At 43.9% G+C, this 16,985-nt stretch overlaps 1 protein-coding gene across 1 annotated transcript in view; it reads right to left on the bottom strand.

Moving 5' to 3' along the window:
- Nucleotides 1–284: 284 nt before the first annotated feature.
- The window catches only part of arid2 (AT rich interactive domain 2 (ARID, RFX-like)), a 34,833-nt gene continuing 18,132 nt past the window's right edge, over nucleotides 285–16,985 (bottom strand). The window contains exons 6-21 of the mRNA XM_034577824.1: nucleotides 16,641–16,708; nucleotides 15,700–15,769; nucleotides 15,030–15,280; nucleotides 13,331–13,427; nucleotides 12,990–13,199; nucleotides 12,664–12,828; nucleotides 11,179–11,257; nucleotides 10,913–11,047; nucleotides 10,155–10,345; nucleotides 6,771–9,052; nucleotides 4,572–4,723; nucleotides 3,862–4,000; nucleotides 3,664–3,749; nucleotides 3,159–3,282; nucleotides 2,615–2,706; nucleotides 285–1,963 (exon numbers count right to left, since the gene is read on the bottom strand). Coding sequence (XP_034433715.1) covers nucleotides 1,852–1,963; nucleotides 2,615–2,706; nucleotides 3,159–3,282; nucleotides 3,664–3,749; nucleotides 3,862–4,000; nucleotides 4,572–4,723; nucleotides 6,771–9,052; nucleotides 10,155–10,345; nucleotides 10,913–11,047; nucleotides 11,179–11,257; nucleotides 12,664–12,828; nucleotides 12,990–13,199; nucleotides 13,331–13,427; nucleotides 15,030–15,280; nucleotides 15,700–15,769; nucleotides 16,641–16,708 — 4,253 coding nt within the window. The 3' untranslated portion in view covers nucleotides 285–1,851. The remainder of the gene's footprint in view (nucleotides 1,964–2,614; nucleotides 2,707–3,158; nucleotides 3,283–3,663; nucleotides 3,750–3,861; nucleotides 4,001–4,571; nucleotides 4,724–6,770; nucleotides 9,053–10,154; nucleotides 10,346–10,912; nucleotides 11,048–11,178; nucleotides 11,258–12,663; nucleotides 12,829–12,989; nucleotides 13,200–13,330; nucleotides 13,428–15,029; nucleotides 15,281–15,699; nucleotides 15,770–16,640; nucleotides 16,709–16,985) is intronic.

Below are 16,985 nucleotides of genomic sequence, written 5' to 3'. Positions count from 1 at the left end.
AACACATGGTATTTCAAATATTACAATCAGCTTCATATATCAATTTATTTTTAATCAAATCTCTAATACAGTTTTTCAAACAATCTGAACTACTCAGTCTTTTCCATGTCCCCCCCCCCCCCACCCCACCCACCCCAGGATCTGCACAAATAGAGCCTGGGGCACAAATACCCCTGATTTGGAATCTCTCTGAATGTGCTTTGATGAAAAGTCAGGAAAGTGGGATAAGCTTGTGGGGGTAAAAAATAAATAAATAAAAGGAAGAAGCAAGTGAAAAACCAAAGCAAAATGTTCAGTGTTTTATTTAAAAACTATAAACAGTCACCAAAGTAAATAAAGCCAATCTCTAACAGACTGTTAGGTCTATGTATAGTCACACATCCTACTGACACCGCAGAAATGAGGATGGTTGGGTCGCCCCGGTCAGATGCTAATACGACAGGCAGTCATAAATGTTACACAACACACGGTAGAGAGGACAGTCTGAGGACATGAGCCGGAATGTGGCATGGTATTAAGAATGAAAAAATAGTACAATAAAACTCCACACTATATTAAGATAGAAAAAAGTAGTGAAGAAAATATCATACCTGCACGTAAAGCAAAGAACACAGGAGAAAACCTGTATAAAAACTCCATGTATTTAAACCAATTTACAAATACAAAAGAATTTTGGTACGCGCACTGTGCCCGTACAATGACAAAACGCTTACAGTGGATATATGTCACTTGTGTGTGCGTGTTGAGGGGGAGGGTGTGTGAGGGAAGAGGAAGGAAAGAGAATACCTTCAATATTTTTTTTCTTCTACAAAATGACATGAGATATATTATTCCATACTCTTTCAGCCAGCAAAATGAGTTCTACAAGGTATTATAATACAAAAAATGTCACAGTTCCACAAAAAACTGTTTTCCCCCCTCCCTAAGCTTTACAGCATCAGTACCTTTGCAGAAGTATTTACAGGTTTTTAAGTACATTCATCCACTGCTGAGTATAGAATCACATTAGATACAAGTGACCAGGGATCATAAAAAAGCAAAAAAAACAAACAAACAAACAAACAAAAACAAAAGGAACATACTACTTTATTCAATCCTACCAAAGTAATGCTTCTATTACTCCACAGAGCAAGTTCTCCAGTGGCTGCATCGGCATGAAAGAGGATCTTCTTTATATATATTCACAACATATTTACAAGATTCTTTTCATTAATTGTAATGGTATTCATTTCAATAATAAATAAGTGAAAATATATTGACTCAAGTAAGAAAACCAAGCTACCAAGTTTCTAAAGAAAAAAAATCTCTGCGCCAGTTGCCTGCTGAGTCCTCCTCCACCAAACCCTGGGAGACGCCTACGATAGCCCCGCCCCCTCTCCGCCTCCCTGCCCACCCGTGCTCTTCAGTCGACAGCCACTCGCTCCAACGCACACATCAGTTCATGGGACGAAGAGAAAAAAAATTAAAACAACAAAAACCTTGAACAAAATGTGCTCGTGTTTGGGGTTTCGGCGGTAGAGTCCCTTGGGGAAGGAGTCGTAAAGAGCTCCCCCTGGTGGGCAGCTGGTGGAAGACCCCCGTGGCAGTTTTTGTGTGTGTGTGTTTGTGTGTGTGGATGGAGGGGCCGTTTGGAACACAGGTTGGCTAGGAGGGAGGTGAAGGGGGTTGAGGGGTGGCAGGGGTGGCAGGCGCGGCAGAAGGAGGGTCTTTGTTTTGCGGGTTTCCCACCCTCTGCTTCCCCTGTGGACCCGCCGTATCCCGCTACGGCTCACCGGTGGCTCCTCCCCCTCTCGTCTCAGGAGAGGCATGGGGTTGGTGGGTGAGGGGCTTGTGGAGGTTGTCCTTTTGGCGTTAAGCCTGGAGCGAGCGTGTCAGTTCATAAAGGCATTTGGCGAGCGTGGTGGAAACCTCCATGTTACTTAGCGCGAGCACAGAGAGGTGCGTCTCATGCCTCTTTACCAACCTGAGACAATGGGAGAGAGAAAAGCACAAACCTTAAGAAACAGTATTCAAGAAACTATGACATCTTCATTCAAACACCCAGGGATTAGCAAAATAAATATTAATGCAGTTCCGTATGTAACTGAAAATGATCAGAAGTTAACACAGGATGTAACATATACGTGCTTCTCCTTTTAGAACCTGATGATGTGTGTTCATCTCATGCACAATGTCATTGTTTATGTGACTGATGAAATATATCATGATTTGCTGGAACACTTGCAGGAAAAGTGAAATACATTATGAAAAGTAGTGTTTCGGACAATGGCTGACAATCTAAGTGACGGGAGGGATATTGAAGAAGATTAGAGCAGCTTCATCGACGAAAACAATGATGTAAACAACAATGAAGAAGATTCAGACGCAGACGATGTGACTGCTGACGAAGGCTCGCGACACATTTGAGGAAGAGGAGGATGAAGATGTGGGGGGATCTCTGAGTTCGCATGGCTTATTGCTTTAGGGGCCGAGAAATTAAAGGTTAGGTTGTTGTTTTCAAACAATGCTAAGGTTTTAGCGATTGTTTTTTAAGGCACCTTAGGTCTTAATGGGTTAATAACGTCTTGACACCCAAAACCGACGCAGTACACCAAGAAACCAGCAGGAAACTTACATGCGACCACAGTCAGAGTGCTTGGCGATGTTCTTTAACGTTAAGGCAGCAGTTAGTCGTATGTGTTTGGTCACTGGTCCCTCTTTCTCATCCTAGGACAAGGAAAAAACAATATATTCATGGGTTCCAGTTTTATAGAAGACAGTGGTTCAGTAGGTTTTACAGTTAACGACAGACACTTGTGGACACATGGACAAGTAAAACTAACATTTTTCTAATTGGGATAGTTACTCTACATGCTTATTATATAAAACAGTGGGTGAAGTAATTGTTTAATTGCACATACAGCCTAATGACCAATTGACAAAAACTTTATTCAAAGTTAGAGTCACAGATATGAATCCACTGAGGACCTGGAAATGACCAAAATCCCCCAAATACTTCCAGTCAATCCCGACCTGTGCTTGAACCAGAAGGTTATGCAAACAGTGGGATTTAAAATCTTCAGAGCAGCTTATATCCACCCCGACTAACCAACAGCTTAGTGAGTCATACACGAGGGTGAAGGCAGAAATGTGGTTGTGGTCAGCCCTGTTCGACTCACAGTGAAGTCCCTGAAGACCAGGTTTCGAGAGCCTCTGCGTAGGGCCATGAGAGCTGCGCTCGGATGATTGACGATTGCTTTCGGTGCTCGCTGTGCCGGAGGACTGCCTGCCACTGGTGGAGTCCTTCAAAACACAACACACACACGCACATTAGTGTGATTGGTCAAATATCACCATTAGTACATGTCTTCCACTTTGACTTGGTCTGTGCTAATTGGCTGTGGTTTCTAAAAAGGCAGATATTTCCTTTTAACTATTTTTTAAACTAGATTTTCTAGAACCAAATGTGAGTCAGTTAGCTGAAGTAACAAATAGTCAGACAGTCAGAGCGGCACAATGGCTTCTTATTTCCAGTAATGAAAAACCTACATAGACATTTAACCATCTAATATTTTATTGGTGACTCTCAGTAAGTTTCAAGTGTACAAGTCAGCATATAGTATAGTTTCAGGCATTAATCATGAATCAACATTGTATTTAAATTATTTAAAAACGTGTACGTACTGGGAAGAAGTCTGATTGGGACTTTGTGCCTGTTGCTCTTCTAATTTGAGTCCAGCCAACAGAGCCTCTCGAGAACAGTGCTTATCCTGGGGAACAAGGAGCAGAGCATTTTTCATTATCTTCTTGTTGGAATTTCATATTGATGTGGTATTATCAGATCTAAGTGTGATAACACAACTGGGAAAGTAGGGGTCTTACTTGTAGATGCGTGACAAAGGACAGTCTCTGTCGGGGAAAAGGTTCACATCCCTCCCAAAGACACTGGCCTCCATACACTTCCTTTCCACCGTGTGTCATTGCTGCGTGGTAAAACACCTGAGACGGCGTCTCAAACCACCTGGAGAACAAAAACAACAACATATCAGCACAAGCTTTAGTGACTCAGCACAGGCTGCAACTAACAAGTATTTGATAATTGATTATTCTGTCGATTTTTGTTTTTGATGTATGGGATATTTATGGCACATTTTATTAAAAAAGCAACTTCCTGGTCTTCTTGTAAGATGCTCTTTCTATATATATTAAAGATATCTGATACTTAATCATGACTATAATGTATAGTTCATAATTCAAGTTCAAGATACCTAACATTAAGTTTGAAGTGTAGTTATCTGAAAGTGTAATTAAAGATGGTAATAATTAAACTGAACTGTAGACATCTATAATGAGAAACACATGAATGGAAAAGGTTTTAAGTTTGAATCTTAATAGTCAAAATGTAATCAAAGATGTTGTAAAGTGGCGTTTTAACGAGTTAAAACTGAAACGAGGCAGAAGGATGAAAACTTCAGTTATAATATTACGATGTAAAACTAGTCGAAATGACGTTGATAAAAGTTAATTCTGCCATTGAATCATTAGGTGTTGCAGCCCTATAAGAAGCAATGGCCCATCTATGCGGCACGTACCGTTTACAGGACTGCCACAGACACTTGAAGTTCTGCCCTGGTTTCCTGCTTTGCTCAGGCGGTGCTGCAGAGGTTTGCTGTGCTGGGAGGCGAGGGTTGTGGTTACCTGGTGCAGGCTGGGATACAGGGGGCGGGGATTGGGTGACGGTCAGCTGTGGGGAAGAGACGCACCATTAGAACAAAGGGAATATAAATGACAATATTCACCATACATAACAGGCGGTAGTGGTCGACATAAGGATTAAATAACAGTTGCAGATAGAAACGGAATGTTCACTGAGGTCCAACTGATACATGCTACACCAGAAGTACTAAGTGGATTTATTTACCTTGTCCACAATAGTATTTATTATTTTAACGATAAGACCAGAAAGGTCTTGTTGACTGAGATGTAACCTCTGACTGTCTATTGACAGAAGTTGTTCACCCAGTAACTTCACTATAGGAGGTGGGTATCGGTGAGAGCCACATGGTCTTAACTGGCTTCACCTTCTTAACCTCCAAACAGCAGCTCATCGCACCCCCGACCTTCAAGCCACAAGTAGTGCTGCATCGTACATTTGTATCTGTTGTTGGGTTTAATTTTGGAGATTTGTTTTCACTCGTCTGCTCTTGCTTTTTGAATTGTGCTTTTTTTCGCAGACGTATGATTGATTTTGAAGCTTATCTGCTGGACTGCAGCCGCATCAACAGTCACAGGAACAAAAGGGGGAAATGAGATTCTTTACATTCAACCGACGATTATTTTCAGTTCAGCAAAAAATAGCAAACCATTTCCCAGAGCAACACCAACATGTCGCTTCCTTCCTTCTAACAGAAGCTCCGTTATGTAAATTAACTCTGTGGAACGGTTTTACATGCAGATGTATATTCACAACACAGGTCATCAGCTTTAGAGTTTCCATACAGCCTGTGTCATAACATGCATGTAGTAATAGTGTAGCATATATACCACTAATTTATAACTGTGCACATTGTCATAGCTTTAAAATATTGAAGCCACGGCAAACCAGTACATTGTTCTATTAACTCAACCAATCCATAAATGTGTGCCAGTGATCAGTCTCTCAGCGCACGCACACGCACACGCACCATTCTGACTAACAACATGACTCCAATCCACGAAGCAGCAGTAATACAGAGGACTATACAAAACGATTACTCTATATAGATGGAGCAACACTATAACAACAGTAAACATGGAGGGATTCAGATCCTGCTGCTTTTGAACAGAATCATACACAAAACACACAAACAGATTTTTACAAGTTATGGAGGAGACTGACTGGCTGAAACTAAATGGTTGAGTACTTGAAAATTTAACTCATTTAAGTAATAATGATTTTTTTGTTATGCAACCTAATCTCAGAATCAAACATGAACTGTATCAAAGGTACAGTGTTTCTCAGTTTCTGACCACCAGTGGCAGTGTAGAGCAACGTTCTGTGTTCTGGCAGTGGGTACACCGGGTCATGCAAGAAAGCCACAAGCTTCACGTAGGTCATGTGTGTTCAGTGCAATGTCTTACACATGAAGCTCAGCTTTAGCGTTACGCATTACAATGAGTGTAAATGTGAACGTCTCTCTGCCTTAATTTTGACTTGTTCTGCTCTACGTCAGCAGCGCATTAAGACAGAGGGAGGCACTGAACTAAGAAAGCCAAGATGTTTCTGCTCATCCTTGGTGAACAAATTTGAAGTTTGTTGTATCAAGTTATAATGTGCCCTGTATATAAAAGTGAGAGTCAAATTATGGCTGCATCTCCCCCAAAACCGCAGATCAAGACCATAAATTACAGTATCAAGATAAATTGGTCTAATTAATGAGACATTTAGCATTCAGCATTTTAGAGTTATGTGTGAAATATAAAATCAAAGAATTGTTAAAATGCACAGACACCAGGAGATGAGACGTTTTGCTTTATGGAAGAAAAAAATTAAAATGCTCAGCAGATGTTCTGCAACATGTCTGTGAGGATGTGAGGGGCACATGTTTAGGTGATTAACATTGAATGTAAATAAAACTGTTTCCTATTAAAATGCCACGGGAAACCTTTAAACTGAAAAGTGAAAAATTTGAATATTCACAGAAAACATACATGGCTTGTTAATACTCCCCCCTAGTGTGTCTGGGACAGATCAGTGACATACTGTGTATTGCGTGTCTGTCATCAGGTCACACTACCCTGCAGAGACTCACCGTTGAGCCAGCTGCCTCCGTCGCTGAGCAGTTCCTCTGCTGAGTGGCTTTCTCTATTGCTACTTTGGCTACTGTGCTTGGGTCTGTTCCTGCTGGCACCGCCACCATGGTGGCACTGCTGCCGGCGTTGTTGGGGTCAGTGATGGTGATGATCCGCACTCCCACTTTATTGGGGATCCCCGAGGAGGCTGCCGCTGCGCTGCGGTCCTCGCTCTCGGCTGGCCTCTTGAGGCCTCGAGCCTCAGAGGCCACTCCATTTGAGGGAGAGGCAGCGAGACTCTGGGAGGTAACAGTAACAGTGGGGGGGAGGGAGGAGTTGGGGTGCAGTTGCTGTCTTAGCACCGAGTGGCCGAGCATCAAAGGTCCATTGGTTAATTCCGAGGGAAGCCTATTGCCTACTGCCTGGGGTCCATTAGCCAGGCGCTCAGCCTGCTGCGCTTTGGCAGTGTCCTGCTGGGGGAGAGGAGGACTTGGGAGAGGAGGCTCAGAGCCACGACTCTTTTCAGAGGGGCCCACCTCCCCGTTCCCCAAGTACTGTTTGGAAGCGATGTGATTTGGAATGTTTTTGTTTAAGTTGCCAGCACTGTCAACCCGATCAAAGTCACACACTCCGTTGACAAGAGTCTTTTTGGGGTCGGTGTTACCCTCCAGAGGGCTGTTCAGGCCGGGGGAGAGGGCCTGCTTCCCATTCGCAGGGTGACTCTCCACTGCCGGGCCATTGAGCGACCCCTGGCTGTTCCCTGAGTGGTATGGAGGTAGATTAGACTCCATGCACTTCCGACCATTAAGCAGCTTCCCCCCTGCCGCAACATCGCCGTTACTGGTTTTGGAAGAGTCTCCTTCTGCCAAGGAGGAGTTCTCCATCACCTCTATCTTCCTTTCATGAATGTGAAGCCCCGTGGCATCCTTGGCCTCCTCCTCCTTTTGACAAATAATCTTATCTCCTCTGAGGGGAGCTGGCAGTGGCGGTGGGGTCGGGGGAGCTGCTGGGTTGTGGTGGGGCACAGTTCCAGTGGAGAATTGAGGAGGGGAAACGACGGGAGCCACAGCAGCGACAGCAGCAGAGGTGGTGAAGCCAGTGTTGGGGACCACGGTGAATGTGACTTGTCCAGCTGCCGTGGGGCCCTGGATGATGGTAGGCGCCCCCGGGCTACTCGTGGAAATTAGCTGGCCTGGCAAGAGCTGAACTGTCTGGAGGGCTGGAGCTCCTGTAGCAGGGAGCTGGCCCGGAACCAGCTGGACATTAAGCTGCTGAGGCTGAGGAGAGGGATTCTGGGTGCTGTAGCCTGTCTGGTAGATGACCTGTGGACTTGAGGCTATCGTGCTGTTGGGAGGGGGCACCTGCGGAGCCGGTAGGATGAGCTTTCCTCCCGGCGTAGAAGGCCCTCGCTTTGGAAGCAGCAGCTGTTTGATCAAGCTGGACTCAGTGGAGGTAGGTTGAGAGGGTGGAGCTTGGGAAATAATTTGGAGCGGTGGCTGTTGATGCCGTTTCATGGACAGTGCGTGGCTGACAGTTTGATTGGACTGGGTACTGGAGTGAGAGGAAATAGGGGGGCTGGAAGCAGCTCCGGGCTGCCCTGCTATCTGGATAGTCTGGGCAATGGGAATGGCGGAGGGGTTGGCAAGAACAATCTGGTGTATGGCGGGGGTGTAGCCAGGGCTCTGTTGGGGGTTGGGGCTGACTATTACTACACTCTGCGCCTGCTGCTGGTTGGGAGATGCTATCGTGGATGCATGTCCACCGGGCTGGTTTGGCGCTGGTTTGGGTGCGATATTCTGAAATGCGACACGCGACGCCTGTCCACCCCCCACCTGAATGGAAGAGGAGGGCGCCGATGCAGGCTCCATCTGGGAAGCTCCACCAAAGGGAGAGGTTTGTGGCAGGGGAGGATGCTGGGCAATTGGAGGGCACACATTTTGTACCCTGGTGGTGAGGATATGGCCCTGTGGTACCTGCTGAAATAACGTGACTGGCGTCCCGGTGGGGAGCATGGGGGAGTGTTGCTGTGTTTGCTGAGGACTGTGGTTCTGAGTGGCTGATACCGACATGGGAATCTGGACCACTGGACCAGGTCGGACCTGCTGTTGCACCATTGCCAGAGGATTTGGTGGTAACTGTGGAGACACCTGCGGGGAAACCAGGTGACGAGAAACAGTCGGGTGGCTTGAATGGGGAGGTTCCTGTGCGGTCAAGGCCATGGAGGGGGCGGCACCAGCAGGGCTGAGTTTGGGTCCTAGGGCCCGGACAAACGTCGGTCCAACAATGAGTCCGGGAGTTAAGCCTGGTTACACACACAGAGAGAGAGAGAGAGAGAAGTGTTCATGTCTGGTGGCAAAGTTTTCCTAATTTAAAAAACAGTCTTTTCCAACACGGACATCATTAGAATTTGGTGATTTTAGATTCTTGTTTCAGACTTGGTGGGTATGTTTTTGCCATGTGTATTGTGATTATGCAAAGGAATATACATTATGTGTCAATAGAGCTTCAATTAGTGAGTTACAGAAGAAGCCAATTACTAAAACTACCTTAACTGTGGCACATCATACATACACCAACATGAGAGGAAACGAAAAGCATCAGACTATGAAATATTTGGAAACTGAAAAAAAAAAACTAAATCTAGTTGAATATTTACTACTGCACCAGTGACTCTTAATTAAACGCAACCCTGTTCCCTAATCAGTACTAAGCAGGTCACATTTGTTGAGCTTGGTTGATTTTCTTGCTCAATTCAATTCAAGCTAAAATGACTGAGGGTCACATGATTCTCAATCCTGTGTACTTCAGCCACAATGATTATAGAACAGGACGACCTGGATCCTGCTGTATTCAATCGTCATATTTATTGTTTCTTTTTAAATTTGAGGTGCAGAAAAGTAAAACATAATTCCAACATATCTCCATTACTAAATGTCCTCCGTGTTCATTTCCATACGATACAGATATAGTTTTGCCTCAAGCCTTTCAATTTCCCTAGCAAGCTCCGCCAAGTAACTTCTTTCACTTTGATCATTTTCTCAGTGTGTTTGGCTTTGTAAATAGTTCAGCCATCTTGGTCCCAGTGGTACCAGCTCGGCTCCCTCTGTTACACTGCCAGCAGCCTTCTTCCACACCAACACTATTCTCAAGTGCTTTTTCCTCCCCCTAGCATTCAGCTCCTGACATTTGGCCCTGTCCGATTCACTAAATGTATTGTGAGTTTACCATTTCAAAACTGAGCCAGGAGAGAAGAGTCAGCATCTTGGATGATTGAACCCAACCTGATTACTTTGATTCACTTATAGTCTCTCTAGCCAGATCACTCTCTTACAGTCTGAATACATAATCACTTGGAAAAAACGAAATGAAATAACATAAACAGGATTAGTTCCCACTTGTTCTACCTGATGGTGGGGCCTGAGGGTCTCCAGGTGCTGGAGAAGCTGCTGCCGGATGCTGCTGCGGAGACTGCTGGTAGTACAGCTGGATGGGCAGGGGGATTGACCTTCGCCTCAGCCCTACCAGGAGGATGTGAACCTGGCCGTTGGCCTTGGACTCATCCTGCCGCCGCATCGTGTGGTTGGGGAACACAGTCCTGTGGTGGCGGAGGCAGTTAGAAGATTATCACAAAGGGGAAAAAAAGGATGAGTTTAAATGTTAAAAGGTGCAGCAACAGATCTGCACATTTACTGGCTCTGTCCCAACAATTTTGTTCACATTTGTCTTCTCACAATATGAAAATGTAGGTCTCAAATCTTCTGTTCTAACCAGAAGGTAGAGCATAGTGTCAAGGAGAAATATAGAAGGTGCTTTTATTGTAAAAAGGATAATTTCCTATAAATACATGTGTCTAGGGATCTGTGACTATGTCCATGATGTGGCACAGTCTCATCAGTTTATTCAGGCCATTCATTACTTCCTGTTCCATAATATGCACAAGTTTTAAGAACTGTGTATAAACACAAATAACAAGACCTGCTTTGCCTTCCTTTCATATTTGTTGGTGTCTTCCTGGAGGATGATTGTCATTATCTAAACTGAAAACAGCTATGCTTTGCTCAGGCTACTTAACAAAACCAAACGGCCGAACCTGCTGTTTAGCAAAGTGAGAGAATTAACTACTTGGGTCCGACGCACCAGACGAGGGAGGAAAGAGACTCACCGCAGACATTTGAGGAAGCCGGTGGAGTTCAAGATGTTGCTTCGTCCCATTTTACTGCACGTGGCCAGGTACTCCGAGTACATTTCTGACCGAGACACGGAGCCCTCAGAGTTTGTCTCGAAGTGTGCGTTTAGCCTGTTGGAGAAACATGAACAGAGGTTAATCATCCAAGCAAAAAAGAATCAGAAATCTAATCTGTCACAAATAAAAATGACATTTAAACTGTATTCTACTTCTACAGAAATCTATGTAAGAATGAATCTTACCACTGCAGTGTGAATTTCTCCCCGTCTAGTTCAACAATACCAGATGGTGTTTGAGTGGATTGAACTGGGACCCTCGTTACTGCAAAGACAACAACAAGATCAACACTCAAGGCTTCTGTATAATTGATTTACTGGTGAAACAAAGCACTGCAAAGCAAAAGAAAAACACTGTCTATTGATTCAATAGGTGTCAAGTTTGTGGTGCTCCCCCAGCTGTCCACTAGATGTCAGCACACTGACAGCTTAGTAGCCTTGCGATTACACGGACTGCACTGGAATGACACCTCCAAGATTAGGCAGGTTTAAATCCCACCTGGGGTCACCTGTTAATTCACACACTCCGGGTGCTGTGAGCCCTGTGGAGAGCTGCTTTAATACACCTGTCCACACACAGAGAAAACCCACAGCTGTGTATTTGAATGGTGTCTTTTCATCAGCGCCTACAAATAACTGCTTACTGCTCACATGTTGTTTTAGTTACTTTAAAGGATCGTCTGTATATCCTGTGTCATCAAAGACTGATCAGAAATGTGTGTATTATTGAGCTATATACAGACTACTACAGTACAAATATTCAAGCTTTTATACCAAAAGAATTCTGGCAACCAGTAGCACAATGGAATAATGTATGTTAATAACTATAGATGTAAATAATCAGCAGTCAGTTGAGCCAGGACTGGGCAACGAACATGACAGACTTGACTGACACAGAACAGGGCTTCATGTTGGAATACTGTGTGGCTCAGCAACAGGTGAGTTTATCAGTTGAAAGTGAAATATTGAAACCAGACAGTGATTCAACATTTGTTGACTACAGACTCTTTACAGTGCCTCTGGCCTGACGCGTATGACTGAACAACTTTTAGCCTCTGTTGGCCCAAAACACACAAAGAGTCAAACGCAAACAGTAGATTTATTGCTGCGTGTGGCCTTGTAGTCTGTTGCCTTATTTACATTGCCTTTTTAAATCTTATTTGCATAGACACACCTCTTCAGTTGTGCCGCCTGGGCTTTAGGAGAAGTCAGAATACCAAACAAAAAGTGTTCTCCTCTATAAATGCTAGATGTGGATTTCTACAAACTAAATTCCAGATGAAGTTTCACATTATTTAAAAATATAATATGCAAGTGATGGTTAGCGATCCATTGGTGTAGATGCAAGATACTAAACATTTCCAGTGGAACATAGTTTTTTAGAAAAACTAATTCAAAACTGTATTCATGCGTTCTGAGACACATGAAATTCCCTCAAAAATGCTAATTTAATGGATAAATTAATTAACAATACTCAACACTTGAGCTGGTCCGACCATAGTTTCACTCTACTCAAATCACAACAAAGTGTTCAATCTCTTCTTTAGACGAGATTAAAAAAAAAATCATTCACAATTCAATAATCAGGGGTAAAAGGTGTGACCCAACTCCTGACAGCAGCGTGAGAGATCGTGTGTGACTGACGTATGGAGTAGAAGTAAAGACACTCACCAGGTGCTGGTGCTCCCTGCACAGGGGCAGGTACCTGCTCTACCAGCTGCGGCCGAACCTCGGCTGCCTGGTCAGCGCTGGCCTGATGCTCGATCAGCCGCACCGCTGTTAGGGCGTCAGGTCCAAACGTGTGAAGGTCAACCGATACCAATCGCACTAACAGGTCTGACCGGAGAGAAAGAAACGCACAAGAATCAGCACAGAAGTTGAAACGCATAATCACATTTCAGGCATTAAGCAGAGAACTCAGGCCAAACCCAACAAGAGCAATTAATCAATAAAAGATTTCAAGGGTAGAAGGAAAGACAAAGTAAAAAAAGTCATACCTATGCTGTGGTCGACGCAGGCGATCTTGCTGCAGGGAATCTCTCCGAGCTGGGCCAGCAGGTACAGCACCTCCAAGGAGGCCATGAGGAGCATGAGGTCAGGCAGGGTGAGGAGCATGATTACCTCCCTGTACGAGTCCTGGTCCACATACTCGCAGATTAGCACCCCGTTGTCCTCGGCCTTGCTGAGGTTGCCCAGGATCTCCATGGCTGAGGACACATTCGTATTACGTTCCTTCACATACCATCCTTGACAAGTTAACCCACTGAATATTTATCTCATCGATCCCAGAGAGTGCCCAGCCTAACAAGTCACCACGGTGAGTCACCGGGGCACTCACCTCTCATTTTGAGGAACCGGTCCCTGGACATCAAGCATTTGGTGATGGTGTGAAAGATCAGGTGAGTCGTCCGAAAGTCAACGGGATCCAGCTGGAGCTACAGGAGGTCACACAAGGTTTATTTCAATGATCCCAGCATCTAGCAAGACAGCAGGCAACAGCTGCAACATTCTTTATAAATATTTTAGACACTGAGATTGTAGGTCGGCTGTGAAGGAAACACTGAACTTAAACCAAACACAACCATAAGAGAACATGGTTTGTTACTGTATTTAAAAACAGCAGTTTGAAGGCCAATGTCCAGCAATAGGTATTTTGACCGAGTATTACGATCCATTCATCTGTTCAACAAATCTTTGTGAACTGGGAGACCCCACGGTGGAGAATACCTGCTCAGACTGTGCACCAGACCGACCCCATAGCATGTGGGCCCATTGCCATTTCTGAAAATAAACCAGTAGAAAAGCTGTCGGCTGATGACCGAGGTTGGCCTGACCTGCTAATGAGGGTTGATTCATGTGATTCCCCACTGAACATGTTTGCAGTTTACTCACATACCAATCAGACTAAATGCCTGTCACAGCCGCAGGAATTTGTATATGATACTTTAATATTTACGGTTAATAGTTAACAATTGGTTAACGTGCGCTGATTATCGGTTAGAAACCCCCCCCCACAACATAATAAAATGTCTTCTTGGTCACAACATAAAAAGGGCCCCAGTAGGATTTATACTATCAGCATTAAGACGTGACACAAGGCTCTGCAGTATTGGATCTGTGTAATGTGCCCTACACCCAACCATCCAATTAATCACTTCAAAGACTGAACTGATTGTATCAGGGACCCAATGCATACAGTTTCTAAAAATAGATACAGGACTCATTTACATGTATTTCCTGCCAATAAATGAGACTCAAATTGAAGCGAACCCATGTGATACATTCACTTTGACTGAACAGCCGTCATATTATTTTAACGTTTTTCCTTTCTTAAAGGAAAAATCTTATTTTTAAAAAAAAAGCTGAACTTGAAGTAGGTGGGTCTGAGTTCAGTGTGTAACTGCTAATAAAACCCATTTCAGCAAAATGAATATGTGAAAACTAAAGAACTGCTTGTAAGTGACAGTCCTCGTTTCCTTGGAAGCTTCAGCTGCATTGATCTAATGTTGTAGTTAATGATATGCGCAGAGGCCTGGTCACATGTGCTAATCATTGCAATTGCTAAACAGACAGTATTTCTCTTACTACAGCCTAATGCAGGCTGCTTCAACAACTGGAGAAAATCCAGAGTTCGACCGACCTGCTACTGCTGCCTGGCTGTAGTTGTGTCACACAGGGGAGGGGCTTTAGCGAGTAATGGATAAAATCTGTGCACACCGCTGAAATGAATTAAATAATGTGCCGTTTGGGTTTTTTCCCCGTCAGAAGAGACAGATATCATACATCAAATGAAGTGACTCATCTCAGGCTCCAGTTCCGTCTGTTCTGGAGGAGGTGGTGGCTCAAGACAAGACACTTTAATGTGTCACACTAACCTACATTTGGATACAAATCTTCCTCAGGCAGTTTCACTTTTACTCCACAACTGAACTGACCCAGATCCAGAAGATCACTTATACCTGACAACATATTTTGAAGCATTGAACAACAGTTTTCACTATTCGACCCCAAAACGAATGAATGAACAGCAAACCCACCTCGGCAGCCACGTTGCCCAACGTGTCCAGTCCGAGCTGTCGGAGTGAGATGAGGTTACAGTGGGCACAGAGCAAAAGGAAGCGCAGGCACGTTCGGTTGGCCGCTAGCAGCTTGACGTTGGTCTCCTCGAAGGAGAGGTTTCGCAGGATAACGGCAATCTGTAGCACCCGCTGGGCCTCCATGTCGCTGATGCCCGCCCGCCGCGGCGGGTGGAAGAGGCTCTCCCAGCGCCCGACGCACGACGTACCATCTGCAGAGAAGAGTGGGGGGGATGACTATGAGCTCCGTGCCTGATGAGGGTGTGTGCACACATGTTGTAACAGGGACAAAACATTGTCCCTGTTAAATCCAACTTTTAGTATCACAGGCTAACAGAAAAAAACTAAAACAACTGTGGTTCTGAAATATGGTGCATTGCTTTGGGTTCTCATTAAGATGTCAAGTCGTTGTTAGAATGTGAAATACTCTGTATGCGAGGTTGTAAAACGTCAACAAAACAAATCCCACCTCACAATAGAGGTATAACACAATAATGTAAAAACAATCAACAGTAAAAAAAAAAACTCTACACTCTCAAACAGCCTTATAGCTGTCAATAAAATAACATGGAAACATTCAGAGATGTACTCTTATACACTTCTCTCTTATTTTACCACTGTGTGTGTTTACCTTGCGGTTGACTGCTCTTGTCCCAGATCAGCTCCCTGACTTCCCTGTCCTCCACCACCTCCTTCCAGAACTGCAGAGGGACAGAAGTTGTTAGCATTTAAACTCAGACTGAGAAAATGATTACAGCCAAAGAGAGAAACTTTAAAATTAGACCAATATACAACCTTCATGATAATCAAACAATTTGCTCACGGCTCAGTAAGTACATTTAAAACATAACAAAATAGTATGGCAAGTGATAATATAAAAATGTCTGCAACTCGAAATTATCTAACACGGTTACTTTTTCCTGAGCCCAAGAAATTCCTTGTCTTTGTCTGCTGTTTGTATTTCAAAACTCAAAAGGCCGAGAAAAATTGTTAGTGTTGCTCAGAAGATTTGTTGCCATTTACTTTTTTGTCAAATCAACTCACTGATAAACTGACAATTTAAACTCTAATCACACCATTTTATACTTTCAAGAACTTAAATACAACATTTTCCCACAACCAAGACAACCACATGTTATCAGCAGCCTGAGTAAGAACACCAGACTTCTTTGATAACCCACATTAAAGCCTCTTGCATTAGTCACACCGCAAGATGCCAAATTCCTACTGAACGTGACCTCTGACCTCACAGCCGAGAGGACAGCGCTGAGGGCCGAGGATAAAAGAAACAGCCCAATGCAGTATTTAAATTGCATTATTATTATTAAGTCATGACTTGACCACACATCTAAACTGGGCCGAATTCAAAGTGAATTGATCTTAACATTCTGTGTGAAGATGCCTGAGAGAAAATTGCTCTGTGAGGAGTGATTACCAATCTTCACAATGTACAAAGTGTGGTTTCTTAGTGAAAGCAGTATTTCATTTCTATCTGTAATAGTTAAATGAGACACATTCAACAGAAACTACTTACATAACACGCATAGATAGAAAAAAAACATTTAACTTTACCCTGATAAAGTCCCGGGAGGTTTTCTCCTTCCAGTCTATCCCGAATACCCCGGAAAAGCTGCCTAGCGCTACAGAGGGAGGTTTAGAGTAGAGGATTAGATTCACTTTTACTTGTATATATTCCTTGTTCTTCGATTCCCAGTTGACTTAATATATGGAGGTGGTGCTCAGTGCAGAGTGCCACTGATCCTAAAACAAAGAGGTGAGAAAAGGGGAGGGCAAACCCCAGAGGAATTGATCTTCTCTAGGGTTGTGCAATTCAAATGAAAAGTAGGTTTCCCCTCAAGAAAGTTAGGATTACAATGATTATGATTAACGTTGGACACGTGAACTCAAACAACCATT

Source organism: Hippoglossus hippoglossus, chromosome 23 (assembly GCF_009819705.1).
Source record: "Hippoglossus hippoglossus isolate fHipHip1 chromosome 23, fHipHip1.pri, whole genome shotgun sequence".
Classification (NCBI taxonomy): Eukaryota; Metazoa; Chordata; class Actinopteri; order Pleuronectiformes; family Pleuronectidae; genus Hippoglossus; species Hippoglossus hippoglossus.
This window is presented reverse-complemented; position numbering and strand designations above follow the sequence as displayed.